The sequence below is a fragment of the Chiroxiphia lanceolata genome, chromosome 4 (genome assembly GCF_009829145.1).
Source record: "Chiroxiphia lanceolata isolate bChiLan1 chromosome 4, bChiLan1.pri, whole genome shotgun sequence".
NCBI lineage: Eukaryota > Metazoa > Chordata > Aves > Passeriformes > Pipridae > Chiroxiphia > Chiroxiphia lanceolata.
The window spans coordinates 51,389,034-51,411,043 of NC_045640.1; the positions used below are offsets into that span (position 1 = coordinate 51,389,034).

The 22,010-nt window shown below is 36.5% G+C and overlaps 1 protein-coding gene across 1 annotated transcript in view; it reads right to left on the reverse strand.

Moving 5' to 3' along the window:
- Window positions 1–22,010, reverse strand: part of BANK1 (B cell scaffold protein with ankyrin repeats 1) — a 134,511-nt gene that overhangs the window by 59,936 nt on the left and 52,565 nt on the right. Inside the window, 2 exon segments of the mRNA XM_032686684.1 lie at window positions 20,111–20,265; window positions 20,268–20,303. Coding sequence (XP_032542575.1) covers window positions 20,111–20,265; window positions 20,268–20,303 — 191 coding nt within the window.

Genomic DNA, 22,010 nt, shown 5'->3' on the forward strand with positions numbered 1-22,010 from the left:
AAATGAAAAATATCTTCCGCTAATGTTGGAAGTTTCTATGCAATCCTTTTACTTCCAAAAATAGGAGAAATGTAATAATTGCACCTCTTTACTAGAGCAATAAAAAGAAGAATGCAGAAAATGGCAATCTTTTAGCCTGTCTAATGGAATGAAAAGAACTGCATTACCGGCATTAGTCCTACAATTAGGATCAAATTAATCAATGCTTGAGTTGCAAAAAGCAGACAATTCTTTTCAGTAAGTGATAAAAATAAAATAAAAATGAAAAAATTACAAAAGGTTTAAACATAAAGTTCTGTGAAATCAGCACTAAGGTTAAAAGTAAAATGACAGTACTTTCTGGTCAGAAAAATTTTAATATTAATTTTCCCATTTTCCTATTATTTAAAAAATATAGGGGTTGGGGAAGGGATAAAACCAACAGATGACAGATGTCTTCTGACACTTGTCAAATCATATTAAATTTATGTTCTAAAATATACTTCAGCCATGAATACTGAGCTGCTATCATACATATCTCTTGAACAACCATGCTTGAAACATTCTGACAAAACCACTTCCTACATACATAAGCCATCTGAATACACTTGCACCAGTTCAGACTGTGTTGCTAGAACTAAAATCAACAGTATTATAAAAACTGGAAACATCTGCCTAGAAAACATCATCAAGTCCTGTGAAATCAGACTCTTCCTCAGCAGTATTTTGACAGTCAGCATCAAATATGTTTAGCTGAAGTCATCTTCAAAATCACAGCTAATACAGCATTTTAGGCATGTATTAGCACATAGAGAACTGTAAATATGGAACTAGGCTCCAATCAGTAAGAGAATTTAAAAAATGTCAAATACCTTTTAAATTAGAACATCCTCATATTCTCTGATAGTTCCTCTATTCCACACAAGTTCACCTTTACTTTGCATTTGTTTCACTGAAGACCTGCATTGTTTTGCTCACAGTTTAAGACAAATAAATAAATATGAAAAAACCCCAACAAACAAATATGCAAGGCCTGGGAATGAAGTTTATCAACTAGGAATTACTAAAATATCTCGAGAAAGGCTATTTTGTTAAATATTGTTACATATTGTAGAGAGGGATAAGAGGGCTTTTTAGAGAAGACACTTCTCACTAGCCTATTTGCCTTGGTTGTAATCTCTTATATGGGTATAAATGAGAGTCGCTACTCAAACCTGTCATGAAGGTGCCATAACAAATAATGCCAATGATTCCATAATGGGATATTTCACTCTGTGAAAGTCTTATTCTACTTCCATCAAGCTCTAGCTATTTCTGATGTTTAGGTATTTTCTGGAACAGTCACAGAAAAGAAAACAAAAAAAAAAAAAGGAGAAAACAAAAAACACTTCATAAAGAACCACAGTCAATTTTTTTTCTGAATACTGTTTTGTTATTTATGTTTTCAAAAATGTATCTGTAGCAGGTTTGCATGTCTAACATTTCAGCTCCCTTAAAAAGTATCTTCTAAGGAGGAAGTTCTCTATTAATACATAGGCCCTACTGGAAAGCAAAAATTCTTAGTAACTGAGAAATCCCTAAAACTGGCTAAAAAATTATGTGTGGATCTCCTGCACATAATAGGCTAAAGTCTGGCTAACTCCAAGAGTAAGGCAAATGAAATTAATAGAAATATTCAAGGGATTAATTTGATGAATAATAAATCAGAAGGATAGTACATTATCACCATTACTAATGTTAGAGCATATTAACAATGATTAGGCACAATATGGTGCTATATTAGTTAAAATTATTGTGGGTTGAGAGCTAAAACCCAGTAATTCTTTCCATTAGGCTAAAAACCAATAATTTGAATTTAAAAATCACATCTTTCAAGCTTCCTTTTCTTTCAGCCTCTTCAATTCTGAACCATTAACTGCTGTAGCTATTTCTCCAAGCAACTGAATTAGTGACAACCAGTATGCACTCTTCTTATCATAAAACTCTGCAGAACCTCTTCTGTGATTTAGTTCCAGTGCCAAGAGTCCTCGTAGTCTCATGAGAAGAATATGACTCATCTCTGTTTGTGGAATGAGTAACCCAGAATAGAGTGGGGAATCCCAAACCCCAAAAATGGATTAGCAGATCAGATTAGTAAATTCAGGCAGGCACTGGTCTCTAGATCACATTTAAAATACACATACCAGCATGCAAAAATGAAGCCAAAAAGAGCCTTCTGTACAAGCCCCAGCAATTCTAGCAATGCTAACAAATTCCATGCTATTATTCTGAAATCCTCAATAAACATGTATATCATTCTAAGTTTCCAAACCGCTGCAGTACAAAAATCACAAATTCAGTCATGCAATTCATCAGCATTAAAAGAGGGTGATAAAAATCCTGCTGGCCTACCTGCAAGCACCCTTAAACGTCTCCCAATGTTTAAATGGCCTTTTCCTGTGATCCCAAAACAAGAAAGATGTTCCGAGCATACATTACAACATAAGGGAACCTGGGAAGGAGAGTTGTGCATAGATTTACAACAAAGCATTTCTCTCTTCATGCTCAAGCAGGAAAAGGACAGAGACAATTCCTTTCATTGCTCCATTTGTAGAAGACATGGCAGATCGACAGTATTAGAATTCAAAAATTTAATGCTTCTTAAAGTCAAAACCCCTTCCTTATCTGACAGCTTCAGCAGAGAGACAGGGCTCCTGCATCAGTTACAAATCTTGAGCTCCTACTGCATGAGTCCCTGCCAAACTTAATTTGTCTGTTTAGTATGAAATGTATAAATGATACAGTAACAGTTACTGAAACAGCTGTGAATGAATCATCAGCTACAGTAAACACCATTTAGAAAGCCCCGATCCAAACATCTTGGTAATACTGCAAGATTTGGAACTGCCAACACAGAAATAGACTTGCACAATCTGCTGGATCCTTTAAAATTATCCAGAGAAGGAAGAAAGGTGGAGTAACACAGATAAAGTGGCAGGGAAAGCAGTTCCTTTCCTTGCCTTCATTTTTTCCTCTTAGGTAACTCTTTTGTAGCGTGAAGACTGGAGTGTGATAACCTCTCCTCAAGCTACTCATATGCACTCTGGCTTCTCAAAAAACCCCTGCCACCTCACTGCATACTTGACAGCAAAACCAGCCATTTCCTCCTGTTTTTTGAAGAACAGCCTACAGTTTCCTACGAAAACAAGAGGCAAGGTAACATGTGCAAATCAATTTTGGACATGACTCAGAAGCCAAAAAAAGCACAAGCCTTTCTCTACTGACTGCATTTTATTGGTCACGGCAGCACAAAAAACAAGCAGGAGCCCCTTGTCACACTGTTTCCACCAGAGGCAAAATGTAGCTTCCAGGACTAATTTGTTCTGAAGAGTTTCTTTCTGATATTTTGTATATAGATTGCCACTGCTTTTCTTCACCTAGATCTAACTATTCTTTGCTTAGATGAATACTTAGCAAATCAGAGAACACATGATGAAACATCTAAATATAAACAAATAGATACCATAGCTCAGTTGTCACTGGCATTACTCTGTTCGCTTAAGGTTGTGAATTTTGTGACTGCACACTTAATACAATCTATAAAACTTTTTCAAACTCTCACTGTAATACAGAATGGTATCTTGTTCTATAGGTCCTTAACCCACTTACATGGCCACAGACTTTGTGACAGGGAAAAGTGCAAAGAGAAATTTCACCAGGCAAAACACACTAAACTAGCACAAAAGTCTATCTAGACTTTTCTTAAGTTTCAAAATAAATTTTATTTCTGTAAAAACAGGTTTTACTTCTTCAGCCCTTCACACTTAGAAATCTGAAACTTTTCATCTCTCTGAACCCGCCTGCACATGTACCCTTTTCTAACATATTTGGTCTGTAAACAGAGGCTTACGTGAGTATTTTTAACTGTATTCATCTCTAGCTGTCCATTTCCAATCTGCTACTAGACCAACTGCAGGACTAAGATTTGGAAGCACTTAAAAATACTGACTGTCAAATAATGTCTTTCTGTCTGCCAACTTTTAACACTGCAGATTTCTATATAGTGCTTAAAATTAATTTCCTATTTCATCATGAGAGTGCTCAAGTTTTTTTAAAGGATGTGTAGAAGGCACACAGGAAAACACTGCACTGCAATGTATTCATGTCCAAGATAATTTCTTGAGGATACTAAGTTTATTCAGCTAAGTAAGGATATGAAAATACAGAAGTTTAATGGCAAGGCCTGTATGTGGAATAGTTGCTGATTATCTAGAGAATAATGCATTTCATTCAGAAGATCAGTATGTTCAAAAAAATGCAAGTCTGTCTACAACAAAGAACAAGAATTTCTGGTAAGAAGGCTACTTTTTACATGAATTCACAAGAAAACAAGCAAGACTTGAATTTTAATTCTGAATTTAGCAGTTATATCTCCTTTGCTACAAAGTTGGTTAATCTTTCTAGTTGTTTTCTTGTAGAACACATTCATTTGCTTGGAGAATGCATTCTGCTGCAAAACCTTTGACAACATTCACACTGGCATGCAAAACTGCAACAAACCGCTCTTATCTTGTGTCCACCACTATTAACCTCAGAATTCCTGTCTATTTTTTTTCCCCCCCTAGGTTAACTACATTATTTTCCCAGAGCACTGTCTGCTTTTCTCTCCACAGAAAGACACATGACATGTCATACAGACAGAATCCTTCTCCTCAGAAATAATGCTCTAACCTGCATTACCCTCCAGTTAGGTAACTGCCTAGGTCAAGTGCCCTGTGTTCAAAAAACTATCAGGTATCTGTTTGTGATCTGACCATCGAAGCCCTGGCTGCCTTAATATTCCTCAAACTGGGGAGACCAGACAGAAATATAGCTGTTCTTGTAGCAGATCACTGCGGACTGCTAGCACTGAAAGTGTCAGGTAAAGCTATGCTCCAACCTCTGCTCCAGCTATTTCTTCTTTTCTTCTTCTTGTATCCTGACAAGCAACACCGCAGGATTGGACAGGGCAACCCATAATTGCAAAGGGCCAGATTTGCTGCCTTTACTCCAGACCTAGAAGCTATTTCAGGGGTACTGTCCCAGGGTATTATCATTTACATGCACTGTGAACCCCACTGAAGGCATTAAGTGGAGTTACAAAGAGAGAAGAGAGAGTTTTAAGGGACCCATACCTCAAAATAAAAGAGAGTCTTCTAATGTCAAGGTGTGAAACATTTCTCTATGCAAAACAAGATGATGTAAGGCTGAACAACAGTTCTGTTGTGTTCCATTTACACCAATCAGTGCTCTCCTAGGTTAGAGAAAATTAACACTAAACTAAAATACTTTTACACTTTCTTAACATATCCATATCATATATAATTAATACAAAAGCATCTTATGCAAACACCATCATTTATTCACGTACATAATTTAGGTAGCACTAACCAAAAAGCCCACATGCATAAAACCCCTTCATATACACACACAACAAAGTTTCTGGACTTCTACTCCCTTTATCTTTCTCTAACCCTAGAAAACACTGTCCTACTATTTCTGTGTAGAAAATTAATCTAACAGCCCCAGTGGTGTTCTTCCTTTTCTTAGTAAGTGTTGCACTCCTCTGATCAACAGAAAGAAGAACATAATTTTGACTGAGGGCAGAAGCGACAAGGAAGAAATAACAGTGAAAGTACCCAAACTATCATACATTTATTTAAGCTTTGGAACTACACAACAAAGTCATAACAAAATGTAGTAGCTGTGAATAAACTGATTAACTGAATAGATATTAAAAAAAAAAATCAAATCAGTGGTTTAGAATGAAAATAGCAACCAGGTCAAATAAAAAACAATACCCGAGAGTTAATTTTCATAACTTTGTAATCAACTGGGGATTTGATTCTTTATCTACCAAGTGTTCTGGGACAGAATCACCTACTTGCTCAGCCCAAAGGACAAAAGCTCATGTTATGGGCAAGTTGTAACACTGTCAATTGCCAAAATTATAAAGAACTGGGTAGATGCCCACAAATTCATCTCTATTACATCAGTAACTTGAGGATAAAGTATCAGGAATTTTGGTGTGGGGAATACAAAGTAAACAATATGATCAGATTATCAATCTAAATTTTACATATGTAACTTCTGTGAAGCAGAACTGTTTGATATCATAGAAATCAATAAGTATTAGATTTCTGCACTGATTTCTCCTCCTGTGGATCTCTGCTTAGCCCACAGAATAGTGTCATGTTTACCTTCTGCCTTCTGCTCAATGCTGTCCTATACTTTGCAAATAATGTTAGGGCTCTCACAGAAACAGTCCTTTGCTTCCTTTTCATTCTTTTACTTAATCCAGCCATTTCTGCATAAAAAGGTTAGCAAAAGAAGTGTTTCCTGAAGAAGGACTTAAGAACTTTTCTGAAGGACATTTTCTCCTTTCCAAATGACTAGTGACATCCATCGAACCTCTCATGGTTCAGAGGTCTAATACTCCATTTTCTGAGTAGTCTCAAAGCCTTATCGAGTCTGCAAGAGCCAGAGTGCAAAGCACAGTCCAAGACTAAGCCAAGACAGAGGCTGGTTCAAAGATGCCTGACACATCTACTTTTTTTTTTTACTAGCTTCCTGTGCACAGAGTAATACTAAAAAGACAAAATAAAAGAACTGACAAAAAATAAAATTAGTATCTTCATGAGTCAGTCTGTGGAAAAATACTAGCTTTTTAACATAACTGGGTTCTAAACAAAATACCATGTGACCCAGAATTATATCTATTAAAGGCTTCTCCCAGAACTTAAAGCTTCTCCAGGAATAACATTTAGACCTCTTCCATCTCAGACTAACCAACCTCCCTTAGCAATAATATCTAATCATCATATACAGACTGAACACAGGAAGAGGATTCACCATCACAAAAGAGACACAGAACTTTGCGTTCCTGCAAACACTGCTCAAAAGCTGCACATTACTATTTGTGTATTGTTGGGTTTTTTGGGGGGGGTAGAATAAGTTTCTTATTTATAATTTTAAAAAAGCCACAATCCTAGTGTTAATTGAAAACCTATAATGAAATTGCACCTCACCCCTAATCAGCAGCATATCAAAAAAAGGTGATTATAATTAGAAACAAATTAAAATCACAAATGAAATCTGACTTTTTGTTGGGTTAGGTATGTTACATCCTGATGGCTCTGCCAAGTTCCAGAGATTAGCTGAGATGGGAGAAAACCAGATCTAGACTCAGAAGCCAGGAAGGCTGAGATTCTGTAGGTCCACTTCTTATAAATAAATAGCTTCATAGGCACTGCTCTGACAGTCACTCCTCTCAGTAGCTATAGACAGCTAAAATGTGGAATAATACATGTAAAGTTTATGACTCAAATAATTTGTTTCCATCCTTCTTCTTTATCCAGACATAGAATACAATCTTAATGCACCGGGCAATGATTTGTTGGGATTTCTGAAATTAGATCTAAAGCTGTTTTTGCAGATCATTCAATGTGATGGGAACAGAAGGTGTCTAATATGTGTATTTACCAAATAAACTTCAAGCTTTCATCTTGAAAAAAATTAGTATACTCTGAGCCTGCAATGCTTAAAACATGTGGGAGCTGCAGAATGACAAATACTGGTAGATTTTTTTAATGTGAGATAATTCTAGTTGTTATGTATAATATCACATATTAATGCATAAGTTTTGTTGCACTTTCATTTAATGGACACACAGTTTCATATGTCTGAGCTCTAGGAAAGATCACCATGTACTGTTTTATACAAGCTACATTGATAAGTGAATATTACATCTAGAGCAACAGTTGAAGGATAAAATCAAGAAATCTCTTTAAAAGTATAAACTGTTTTGCTAAAAACACAGAATTGCAAATGTTATAAGCCACCTACTAGAATAACTCTTAAATCACACTATTGACACCAATTTAGAGATAGGGATGTTCATATATATTTCCTCTCAATGCTGAGATCAAAAATTGAAGGCATCAGTAACTTTGGAAGCATTTACTCTCCAAAACACTCAGGAGCAAATTTAAATCACATTCCTATCCTATATATTACTGTGTTATGATCTTGGTGTAGTACCAATAGAACCAATAACACTTATAAGACCATTATAATTATTTGTGAACCAACCTAACACAAAAATTTCCTCCAATCAGAAAAATCTGTGAATTAATCTAGAGCTATTATCTAATCAAACTAGCAGTATTCAATTAACATTTCAATGTTACCTGAATTACAATGAACACAATAAAATTTCCCAACTATTAAGTATTAGAAATGGAAATATCTGCAACTAGAGAAATCTAAAAAGGTCAAATTACAATTCTGAATACCAAAAATGACTCACAAACTTATTGAGGCTATAATGAATCTAAGTCTCACAAAATATCAGGGAAAATGTTTGAAACAAGTATCATGAAGCTAGGGTTCTTAGTAATTAAAATTCTTGCTATCAGTTTATTAAATAAACAAACCAGTAGCATTGAAATCCTCCACGTGATTCCTTGTAAATCACAGAATCACAGAATGGTTTGTATTGAAAGGGACCCCAAAGATTATTTACCTTCAACTCCCCTGCCATGGGCAGGGACACCTTCCACTAGATCAGGATGTTCAAAGCCCCATCCAGCCCGGCCTTGAACACCTTCAGGGATGGGGCATCCAAAGCTTCTCTGGGCAGCCTGTTCCAGTGCCTCACCACCCTCACAGTAAGGCATTTCTGCCAACTTACAGGATTTAAAACAGAACCAAGAATGTTTCTGCAACCTGTTAACATACAGTTACTTCTTAATACTATCTTTCACTAGCCTCTTAAGAATGAAAATAATGAATAGCAGCACTCAAATTTTTAAACCTGTATCTAATTCCACGGCCTTTTACTCTTGCACACATAAAGTCATTTTTTATATATTATTAGGTGAAGTACAATGTTACCCAGCAAAATTCAAGATTTGCTATATTCAGTCACTAGTTTATCTCCATGTGCTGTGAGAGTTACTGAAAGATCTTCTGAAGCTCTCCTAAGGAGATTACAATAAAAATATAGAATATATGATTCTTTCCCCCCAGCAATACAAACAAGCCTATGTTTACTTTTCTCTAGGAAGCTGATTTTTCATAAACTATCAACAATGAACTCTTTCCCTTGACGTGGCCTAGATTTTTTGACATACATGAAACGTTTTAGCTGTGTCTCAAATCATACAGTTTATTCAATGCAAGTATAAAATATCTTTGCCCCCACTGCAAAGATTTTTTAATTATTAAATTCTTCTTTTGCATCCTTTATGATTTGACCCAAAACAGTATAAAAGTTTCCAGTCTCATCCCATTAAAGAAGAGAATTTCCACCTATATAGCAGAAAAATTTATTACAGTAGTAATTGGGAAACTGCATCCTTTGTTGCTTTGTCATAGTCATCATCACTATCCACAAACACTCCATAGCCCTTTTATAGATCACAAAGTTCACTTTCTACGAATCCAATACATATTTTAAAATTTTTTTCTTTATAAAAAGACTGCCACATATGGCATTCAGATCACGAATCCATCATTAGCCTTCCCCCAAATCCTCACGAACTTTTATGCAACAGCGGTAAAAGCCTTTTACGATTCAGTTCATTTAATACAAGATTTTCAAAAGGATATTAATCTTTTAAAATGACTGAAATTCAGTTGAATCCTTCTCATTTTCTTGGTGTAATGCAATTTATGTTTACTAGTTGCCATGTTACGTATGTCCTGGGAACCAAATTTTGACCATACGCTTATGGGAACAAGTTGTTACATAGCATGACTTAGTTTGATGCTCACAGTCACAGTACCTCCAAACTCCAGACACTTTAGTGATCATTTTTAGCATCTCCATCTCTACTTAGATCATCATACCTTACCAACGTATATTTTCACCCACCGTGATCTTCAGTTGCTGGTGGAAAAAGCCAGATTAGATATAATTACCTAAGAACAAATTCTCAAATCAAACAAAGTGAAAATCCTCATATGTTCTGTTCCAAATCTCTTCACTTTTCCCCACTCGACTGTGGTAGGTAGTTTTAACTACCATCTCTTATGAAGGTATGGTTTTTCATTTATGCCCTGGGGCTGTTCTTTCTACTCTGTGAAATGGATGTTTTGTTCGACAGCAGTTGACTTGCTCCACATTTTTCCAAGGTTAAAGCCTCTGCTCATGCACTCCTACTATCGACTATTTTTGCTGGCATCTATGGCTTGCAGATATAGGGTGAACTGCTGTTAAAGCCTTACCCAGTTGTTTACCATCCTTCTGGAGATTTTCAACTCCAATAAGTCTTTTAACTACTCCTCCTAGTTTAGTTCTGCCTGAACAATGTGCTGCATTTGTCTCCTGGAACTGTGCATTATTTGTTCTTCAGTAACGATTCACAGTCAAAGGGTCTGTAGAAGCCTGTTTCACCAAGTGCTCAAGCTCTAAACACACACATCATATTTAATGAGCCACATCACAACGCAGTCCCAATGTACTGTACATGCAAACTTGCTTCTTTGTCATTTTATTTACTAAAAAACTTGTAAGAAATATAATCTTTCTCTCTGCATTACATGGGTGCATTTAATATGCATAAAAGAAAAATTAAAAATAAAAAACCTATTCTTTAATTAGTAATCTAGAAAAAATGATGTGAACAATTTTCACTAATGAGCTCAAATCATGACTGCTTTCAAAATTCTGAAATTATGTATTTTGGCTTTTTCCAGAAGCAAGTTTTTTTTCTTGTTCTGTATGGGCATGATTAACTCAGGCTTGCACCTACGTCTGTCTTGTTTAACTGTTATGAAGAGAGAAAGAAAGAATCCTATAAAAATCACTATTTTTTACAGTTAAAACTTCACTGATTAGGTTGTCAATGATGACAGGTGTCCCTAGGACACTGCCCAGAACTGACTGCAGATCTATATACCAGTACTAGATTTTGTCACCTTTGAACCTCTTTTCCTTCAACACAAGACTTTAATTAATTTGGAAGACACCTTGGAGTTATATCAAGTCTCCATGGAAACTTTTGTTCAATCTTTTGATCCGTTTATGTAAGACAGTACATGCTATCAACTGGCAGCATTTTTAAAAAATACACCTCATTAAAAAAGATCTTTGAAGGTTTGAGTGATCCAATTAAGAATCATACTTATTATATTACTTCCATGCCTGGTGCAGATGCTGATTTCTGTATTTTCCTCAACAGCCCCAAGGGAACTTGCTAGTCACTTCCATATCGCAGGAGCCTTCTCTGCCTACCTTTATTCTTGGGGTTCTCAGGAAGTGGTATTTGTTAACAGCAGATGAACTCAGTTGGAATTCAGAAGGCCACAGCTGGCCAGCTGCAGGTCTTAAGCAGTTCTCTAACATTTCAAGGATGGCTCCCAGGTCAACTCCCAGGACTATACAGGAGCAGCAAAATAACCTGGAATACCAGGAGCAAGTAAAATCAGGGTAACGTGGCTCAGAAGACAGGCATCATCAGAGAGTGCTAAGATCCAGTTATATGCCTCATACTCACAGTAAGAGCTGTAGAGAACCTTTAACAACAACTGCCTGAGAACAACTCCCAAACCTCTGACATACGTACGCTGCTGCCAGTGACATGAAGATTCTGGCATGTAGCTCATGGGGTTGAAGTCTGCCCATGTTCATGAAAACGAACATTGCTGCATGTTCTTGTGAGTTTGGTAGAGTGTGGGAACTTGGAAAACGTTTTTAAGTTCTCGTCAAATGTAAGAAACAGAAATGATTATTAACAGACACCCTATAGACCTGGCAATGAAATACTGAATCATTTATTGTAAAACAATATATGGGGGCAGGAAGAACCAGCAGCCGCAAAATGAAGACTGTGCTTTCTGTGCAGGATCCTCAGACAGAATTATAAATTGAGACCTCGCAGGGTTGTGTTAAACAGAACTAACACTGTGCTGGGCAGAAATGGATTTTCTTAAGTAGTTTCCATATAATGGGCTTGGCAGCTTCAAGAAATGCCTTTCCCTAATGGTCATTCTATTGATGTAGAGCCCAAAGACAATTTTTCTAATTAAGCAATAAATTACAGCTGTAGCAAAGTCTGGTAAGTCTCTACTAGACCTGTGCAGAGCTCTAAAACTTCAGATTGCTAAGGACACAGCAAGTCTCTTACCTAACTTTACTCATTAATTCTTGCTTCTCCACCTAGTTTTTCTTAGGGCTCTGAGATCAAAAAGCTCCCTTCAGACCTCACAATGTCACTCAAAATGTAGGTGGTTTTGGCTCACAGTTATTTACCACAATAACTTTAACAGCTCCTTTCCTCTCCTACTTTTCCTTCATTTTCCCCCATGAAAAACCTTTTTTTTTTTTTTTGGTAATTCTCTTTTTTCCCTTCTGAGGGGCTGGAGAACGGTGCTGTTGATAAGTTGTCTTTCTTTATGCTCAACAACTTGTAAGATATGACAGATGTTTGATTCCTTCCAGATCACTGGGAGGCAGCCAAAGGGCATACTCCAGATAGTCTCACTGACAGCATATGCTATAAAGGTAAACCTGCTTTTTGACAGCTATACGTATACCGTCAAATTGCTTCAACTGACAGAGGTAAGATCCAAAACTTGCTTCTAGACTTTCGACTGGAATGCCTCATCATTCCTTCCTTCTGTAGTAAACCTTCAGCTAGATAATTTCACTTTTTCCTTTGCATTGTTAAGGGCTTCTGAGATATCTATAATCGAGGAAGAAGAAACAAAAATGCAACCTCAGCACCTAATAATACAGTTATTGGAACAGTCAGTGCAGGAGAGTTGATGGAAAAGTGCAAGGAGCAATTGTTTAAATAGACAGCTATGGGGTATTCTTTCTCTGGGGAAATTTCTTCCTTAAACTTATGCGACTGGTTTGCAACCTGGGTAGGGGACTCGCCCTCATGCTGAAACCAACACTACATAATGACTAAAAGTTCTCAACATCCACTAAATCTCTAGCCTTTTGAATCCTTCCTATGCTTCTCTCTTCATCGCTTTCTTAACAAGTTGAATAGAAAAATTACAGCTTATACACAACAGTATTTCCCGCCCAATTTGTTTGTTCACTTACCAAAAGAGAGGTTAAGCAGCTCACTTATTTTAAAAACAGTCATTATTCTACGTATCTTTACAATATACCTTCTAATACCTCCTCAAGCTAGTGCAGAGTCTTGATCTACTTCAACTTATTCATTTCCAGACTTCTTTACAGATGCAGAGACCAGATTTGACATAGGCATGTCATCAACTTCTACAACAACATAACACAGTCACTTATTTTCTCCCACTTCTACACTGGCATTTTTCATTAACATAAATAGATTAGCCAAATGTTTTCCAAATGTTCAAGCCAATTCAGAGCTTAATAATACAGGTCAATGATAAGTGTGATTCTTTTCAGCCTATACATTAGTTCTGAAAAACTGGACACTCCACATCCCACCTTCCCAAACAGTCCCTTACCTAAGTATCTTTGATTACATTGCCCTGTCAACATACAGTCAGAAAGACCCATGGAAATCCATATTTTAGCTTTTACTATCCTAAATACATTTAAGAACAGAGGTATCATTAGAGAATCCTGTTGCATTTTCCATACTTCTAATTCACAAGCATTTTGCCTGAAATTCCATTAGTATTCAAATTTCCCTTAAAAATTGTAAAAGCTTTTAGAAATGGTGAATTCCAAATAACTGACTTCCACTGCGTCACTGCTACAGTTACAGAATATCAAAAGATGAGACAAAATACCAGACAGTTTTTTGTAAAAACCATTCTTGTTCATTCTAAATTACACTCAAATTTCAATAAGCATCTTATACAAAAGTAAAGTTTCCAAATCTTCAGTTCCATTTATCATTCTTTTTGCAAGAAGGTTGCACTCAATTGCATAGTTATTGACAGGAGATTTAATCACAGTTAAGGTGCAAGGTTCTAGCCTGAACAAAAGTCTACACAGAAACTTGAAAAATGTCTTTAGTGTAATGACTAATTTATTAAAAACGAAAAAATCTAGCCTTTTCTCCTTAGAGCCAAAAATTTTCATGCTCAGTCTGTACCTTATCTCTTCGCTAAAGCATAAATTGCCTAACCTCAAAGAGCAGTAAGTTATTATTATTACAGGGAGCATGTCCCTCTGACAACACGTGAAAAAGAAAAGAGGGAAACTTTGTCACCCAGTAAAAATAAAAATAATAAACTTCCCAAACTAAATCTTAAACACAAGACACCAGGCACTGATAATAGGAAGTCTCTCCAGAAGCAGTTTTGGAAAAGAAAGAGAACACACTGAACAAATGTCTGATGGGATTGCATTTGCCTATCAGCTGAAAGAAGTTCACATGTCTTAGCTGCAATTCCTCCAGTCCCAAGAAGTTTAAGAATTTGATTTGTGAACATCCAGTCACTAAGAAATATCAAAGAATACAGTCATTCTCTTATTCAGCTAAGTAACTTCTGGTGTACCACAGAACACATGTAATCAACATTTCTGAACGCTAAAATACTGTGACAAGAGCAAAATCCCAGAAGGCTTCACCAAGGACTCACTGGTGGATTAGAATGAATTTCAGAAACCAGACTAATCCCTTTCTCTTTCACATACTCTACCAGCTATTTGAAAGTAATGAGCTATGGGCCAGTGCAATACTACAATAGCAATTAAAGTAATTAAACAAATATTGACAGCAATCAGATTCATTTAGTTTAAGATTCTTTAATATATATCCACTTCATCTTTCTACACGTGGTCCTTCCCAGCAGAAATTAATAGCTCAGGAGGATATTGTAACTAGATGTAAAAATATAACTGTTTCTTGCTGAGAAGCTCTGCCACATCATATAGCCTTTTACAGAAACACAAACCTAAATGGAAGAATACATCCATGTTCAGAAAATGCTGATTCCTGATGAGTTTCTAGAACTCCCTAATAGATTATAAGAATCCTTGTTGAAGGGATTCCTGATGTCTAAAGATTTACTGTCATTTGGCAACAGTAGCTACAAAACCAAGTAAGAATCTTTGCACATAAAACAGTTGAGACAAAAACTACCCTCAGTTTCCATGATACACTGTTTTTGTAGATTCTTTTCTATGTCATGAAGTTGAAGATGCTTCAAGAAATTCTGTACTCTGGTTCAACCATGCACAAAGTAAGAGATGAGAGGGGGGAGGTATAGAATGACAAAATACTTATCAAACTACATCCTTGCCCATGCCTTAATTTGCTAAGATTTATAAAAACATAGTTTGGCATTTCAGAAAGAAAAATTTCTTTCCCCCTCTCCCCTGCTATCTAAAACGTAAGTCTTCCATAAAATAGGCTCTGAGTGAAAATTATGACCACCTGTAAGATTGTGTTTCTCTCTGCTACTGCGGGAACTGCTAACCACAGTGAATTCAGTAACTGTGAATCTAGACTTTGCAGGATGTATCTCAAAAGAGCAAGAAAGACCTGATGTAATTTGATGAATTGACAAAACTGAATTGACAAAAGAATTTCCCTTCTGGAAAGAAAACAAGCTGCTTCTGAAAAGCCATCCAGGGCACTATCTCAATATATGCAATTCTAAAGGAACTTCACCAATATGTACAGAATTAAATACCTATTATATTTTCAATAGCTGCCTGAGGGATGCCTGAAGCAGGAAGACAGATAATTATATTAAACAAGAAATCCAGAGTTTTGGTAGTGGCAGAGGAAGAAGATTTTTCTATCAGTCTACTGTTCTGCTACAGATTGTCAAAGGCCTGGCTACAGATCTTGAGCAGGTTAAAAAAAGTTCAGTTAACCTGCATTTTCTGCCTTAGATTTCAGGCAACTACTTCTGAAATGCCAGAATGTCAGAAGGTATTTTAAAAATAAAAATTAAATTGCACTGTCTCAACTATGTGGTGGTAACATGAAATGACTGTTTCAATTTTTATATGTAAATAACATTTATGCCACCCCTAGGAATCTGCTTTAAAGGCCAAAGCCAACAATCAGAAGTTATTTGCACTAACCAACCAATAAAACGCTTGCCGAATTGTTTCTCTTAGAACCTGTGATGTATACCACAGTGGTACACAGTAATCTTCCTGACTACAACACATTCAGTAACACAGTTCTTAGTAAAAGAAGGGAGAAATTAGTGACACCCAAGTGCTGGCACAAACAATTACATCCATGCCAAAGCACACGTCTAAGCTGGCTACCAGTGTGACATTCAATTTTAAATTGTTAGGTCACAAATTGAACATACTCCCCTCATTACTCACTTAATGCTTAGAAATCTTCTATAATCTATTTTGAAAGTCTTCCTTTGTGTGCTGGATAAGAACATAATTTAAGGGATTTCTTCATAATCTGGAGGTAGAACTTTAATGTACTCTTAGAAAACCACAGCTGGCAGCAAGAACAACAAGCTAGTTGTCAAAGCAGCTTTCAGAGACAGAGCCTATGCAAAAGGCAAACATCTGAAATAGAGTTCTGATATCCCAGAAAACTACTGTAGCTTAACAAGGCACATCCATCATAGGTACTGTAACAGTTGACTGCAGATATGTTTAGAGCCTGTGGCTAATGGAAAGCATTCCTTACTGGCATTTGAGCCATCAGCTGGATCAACTGAGCCTCAAAAGGCTCATCATTTCCCCTGTTTGGATACGCTGAGACAAGGATTCCTGCCAATACTCCTACTGAATGTCTCTTACTAGTTTTAAATTGACACACTTGATTGAAGTAATTCCACCTAAAGGCAATTGTGGAAAATATTCAAATACTTGGTTCTATAGAGGAATAAAATCAAAAGACTAACAATTCAGAATGTTATCGCAAAATGTTAAGCGATATCCCTCTTTTATGCTACGGAAGAGTGAATTACTTCATCTAAACTATAATGAAATGTAGAAACTGGAAATGAATGTCCATTTAGGTGGCTTTGTGCGAAAATGCAAGAAAAATACAATTTGCTTAATAAACTGCTAGCACATTTGAAACTGTGTTTCATCATAATTCCCATTAAAGGGAATTAGGCACCATTTAGGCAGAGTTTCACCAGTATAGTACCTTTAACAAAAATCATTCAAGTACTGCAGTGTTCCCTCACCAGAGAAGACATTTTCAAGGAGCATTTGAAATGCAGGATTTCTGACAAAAAAGGCAGAAACTACCACTCATGGAAGCACAAATTTATACAGGTTCTTAAAGGGTATGATGTTTTAGCATTTAATGTTATATAATGCATATAACACTGGTACTAAAAGAGGAAAAAATCTTTTCCCTCCTCATTAATACAGCTGTGTCAACAGAAGCATGCCACATGATGTGTGATCCTTCCCTTGTGCCCTTGTGCTTTACTTTGACACAGATCAGATTAGCTCCTGGCATACCCACCAGGCAATTTAGATATGTCTTCTGTGGCTGTAACACTCCCTACATCAACACCGTCAGTGTCCAGTTTGAGAAAAGAGGTTTTCTCTTTAAACAAGGACAGGGAACTTGTGCCACAGAGATAACCTACTGTGTAAGTCAGTCAGCTCCTGCAGCTCACTTTTGCCAAGAGACCCCTGAGCACCTTTCCACTAAGCCTGCTGGACTAAGCAAAGCTGCATCAACTAAAAGTCCTGAGCATAGATCTGTTCACCAGGCACCAAAAAAGGTTGAACAGCAAAGTCCTGGGCTTGGAAGTAGAAACAGTAGCTGAGATATTGCCACTTAAACCTTTTGATGCTCTCTCTCTAACTACCTCAGGAATTCTTACTCCCCTAAGGATTCTCCAGCACAAAAGACATTTATTTTTTTGGTCTTTATCCAGCAAATAAAAGACACTTTGCAGGATTTTTGAAAAATCAAATGTAGGTTTTAATGCATTCATTTTTCTGGAATCCTTTTGCTCTTTAGGATAGAAGTGTTCAATTACTGTGTATATTTTGGGGCTATTCCTTAAAGGAACGGCCAAAGACAGGTAACACTTTTAAAACAGTGAGAGTTAAGCCAAGTACAAAAGTACTATTGTAATAATGAGCAATTTCAATAATATAGCTGTAATGGGAAGTTCCAGGAACATGGTTAAACTAAATTCTGCTTGGCTCAGAGCCAAGAAAATACTTCTTTTCCATATTCCCATCAATTACAGAAGTACAGTAAGTGTTTTTGTGCTTAAGTGCACTATTACAGGGAACACAAATAAGCCATTTTTCTTCCAATGTTCGGAGTTAACATTTCTATAATATCATATTACACATTTGGCAGGCTTGAAGCATGCTCAGATTTTTACTTGTGTTGCATTAGTAAGCCATGCCATTTAAATCAACTGAAAATGGGTAGTATAACTGCACGTCCTAACCAGACTACACAAGTCTACAATGGTCATAGAGTTGTTTTTACTTCATACTGGTAGAAGTATTTACGCTTGGGAAAGCAGCCATCATGAGCAGAGAACAATTATTGTTAAATGTTTGTATGCAAACAACAGCAGATACACACCATGAAGGAAGTCTTCTAATAAAAAATACAGTTGCCATTTTAAATCCATGCTTTACATTGACAAATCTATACTGAGACTTTATCAGGAAAATTAATAACCTTACTAATAAAGAAAAGCTAACCAGAGGTATGCAAACACTTTACACACTTCTTAGAGTGAAATATATCACCCTCACAAACACTGCCTTCCATCACTGATGAAGTCTATCAAAATGTTAAAGCACTATAGAAGTGCAATGTACTCTCTCACTGCGTATCAGCTGTAGTCTGTGTGCATCATGCATGTTTATGTCTCCCCTTGCAGAAGCCCCAAACCATAGCATGAGTGTGTTAGGACAAAAAGGATAAAACCAAAATAAAGCACTTTCTGAAGCTTCCAGTCCCATGTGGAGTGTACAACAAAGAGGTATCAGAAGTGCAGGTCAGTGAGTTTTTATAACACTAGAATAAAAAATTAAATGTCCTAGGGAATTAATCATTATCATTAAACGAAAAATTATTAACAGAAATCATGTTTCCATGCTCAACTCTCTGATTCATATCACCATCTTAGAAAAGAAATCAAGGTATTTCACTAAGAGTTAGACATCACATTCATATTCTGTGTGTTCTCACCAATCCTTTACATACAGAGTGTGTAAAGTATCTGACCATACAAAGATGGCACCTATGCAGATAGGAATATTGGGGAATACAGCTCCATTCTCTTCAAGGCAAACTGGTAAACTCCAAGAACTGAAAGGTCTGACCTTACACATCAGACTGCTACTGGCAGGAGATTTCTGACTCATGTAAGAATGACTGTGAGATAACTATGGCAGTTAGAAATTATTAAATGTGAAATTACTAACATGTTGATCCAGGAAGACAGCATGGTTTTGTGGACAGCTTTATGCTTCAGTTAAAATTGATCTCAACTGCAGTATTAAAAACTGTAGAATTATCATATCTGCACATATTACAGTTAGCACAATTAAGAGTTAAAATAGGTTAAGGCTCTCATATTTCTTTTTGTACTGCAATTCTCTTAGGTTTTATTGGCAATAATTTGCATGGTAGAACTATGCACAGATCCTTATTTTATTATTATCTTTCATATGAAAAGGCAACTATTACCCCAAATCCCTCCTGCACACTCAGCTGAAGAAAGATTTACTCCATCTAACAAACAATTATAAAATTTAGCCTTCCTTCACAGTGGCACAAACAGCAAAGGCAAGGCAACAACTCTTTTGAATGCTGAAGAGCGGCAATGCTAAGAGAGTTCATAGGCACTTGAAGTGACCTTTAAAGAAGTCTTTAAAGTCTCCTACTCTGGAAAATTGGTCTCGACTACTTAAAATATAACCATTTCCTGGGTGCTGAAAGCACTGACCTAGCTAGGCCACATGAAGTAGTTTTGACTCACTGTTCTCCTTTCCATTACATTCCTAAAATTCAAGCAGTGAAAAAAACTCTGATCTCCATTATGACAGTACACAAAGAAAGTGTCTGCACCCTATTTTGACCCCTCTTTCTGAGACAGGAGTAGAACAGTATTTTCAAACAAAAGGACTGCAACACATTAGTGTTTACAAGAGCTGATACGATAGGATCTCGTATAACATCATAGCCCCCTGGTTGTAGATGACATATGAGAAAGCATATGGACTTACTGACAATCCTTTGATTAATTTTCTTAGTTCCTTGTGTCCATGTTTCTCTGCGATACTTTCTGGATCATCTCCATATTTATTGGTTATTTTGCAAGCCCATGTGGCCTCAGGACAACTGAGTAGAAACATTGCAAGGTTCTTTAATCCAAATCTGCACAGTGAAGGAGAGTAGGAAATTCTTCCAAATGGCTATCTGTATATGGAAACAAAGTCTTCATGAAGAACAGTTTTGCTTTTATAGAACATCTTTCACAAAAGTCCTCTGGAATATTAGTGCTATGGAATCATAGTTATCAAACTGTCAATACAGAACTAGCATCCAAAGAACAATTTTTCCAATTAAAAGTTTTACAATTCATATATCAATAAAAGAGCATTTAGTGTAACTGAGAAATCTCATTTTTTGCTGACAGAGGGATTTGAAAGCCCTTCAGTTTTATTGAGAAATAAGATTTCTTGCAAAGGGAAAAAAATCCCATAGTCAAGAGATGCTTTTGCTTAGGTGGAATATTTTTAATTTAAGACATTTGAATGGGACATTTTTATAAGTTTATGGTGCTATGTTTTGATATTAAAAACCATTTCTGAAAATTCGCACAAATACCAGAGACTTCCAAAAATTTGCCTATCCCTATAATGAACAATCACAGAACTTAAAAATGAATGTACTGGATAAGTTTTTAGGATTGATCTGATATAACAAGACATCAATTTCCATCACAGACTATTTTTTACCTTGGAGGACTGGGACAGTCAGTTTATCATTTCATCAGTCCTGTATTTTAACTCTATGAGTGACCACAAGTTACATATACCAACAAACAAACAAAACAGAGGTTTCAAACAAACAATACTTCTCTCTGCCTTTATACTCTACTTTCTAATCACTTGTGGTTTGTTGAGTACCAATTTGTCTGTATATCAGCATGCAGCGTATCTCTTCTCCAAGCATGCATCCAGCCTGCCCCATGCACCACCAGTTTCATGCACACTGAGGGTCTTTATTACCCATTGCATGAAGGAGTGCTTCCTCTAGTTTGTTTTGAACCTGGCTCCTGGTTCATTCAATTGACTGCCCCTAATTCATCTTACTCTCCACCTCTGTCTGCCCTCTCTGCAATTCTAGTGATTCACTCATTCCCAGAATTTTTTCTTGAAGGCTCCAGTCTAGTTAATTGGGCCTTATAGAGGACCAGCTCCGTCACCCACACTGCTCTCTCCTGAACCTTTTCCAGCTTTAATGTAACCATTTTAAGATGACAGGAGAAGAGCTGCACATGATACTCAACTCGCGGGTGAGCCATGTAATTTATGCATTGCCATAATTATGCCCTGTTTTGTTCTCTATTCCTTTTCTAATAATTCCTAGTATTTCATTAGCTTTTTGATCTGCTGCCTAGCAACAAGTTGATGTTATCATGGAGCTGCGCAGTCTTATTCCTCAGTGCTAATAGCCTGCTCAAACCTTCTCATTTTGTATGACAACACGGGACTGCTTTTTCCACTTGCAGTGCTTTGTTTTTACGTAGAATGAGTATCATCTCACATTTTACTGTATAATTACTAAATCTCTCATTCCTACCCCTCTCCTCCCCCACTAGCCCTCCTCCTTGCTACTCTGAATACCTTCCATCACCAGAAAAAAAAAGATTTTTCCCAATTGTCTGTCTCCTGGGTCTGGTCAGTTATTCATCCATGCCCAATCTATTACTGACTTAATCAGGTTTGCTGACTTACAAAAAACTACAAGAAATCTATAAAGCCAGACTTCACATTACAGCAAATGTATTTTATTAAAATTTCTATTAATTAGTCTTGTAGAGATAACACATTAACCTATGTTAATGTTACACATTAACCTGTGTTATCGTAGAGATAACTCAATGTCCCCTGAGTGTGC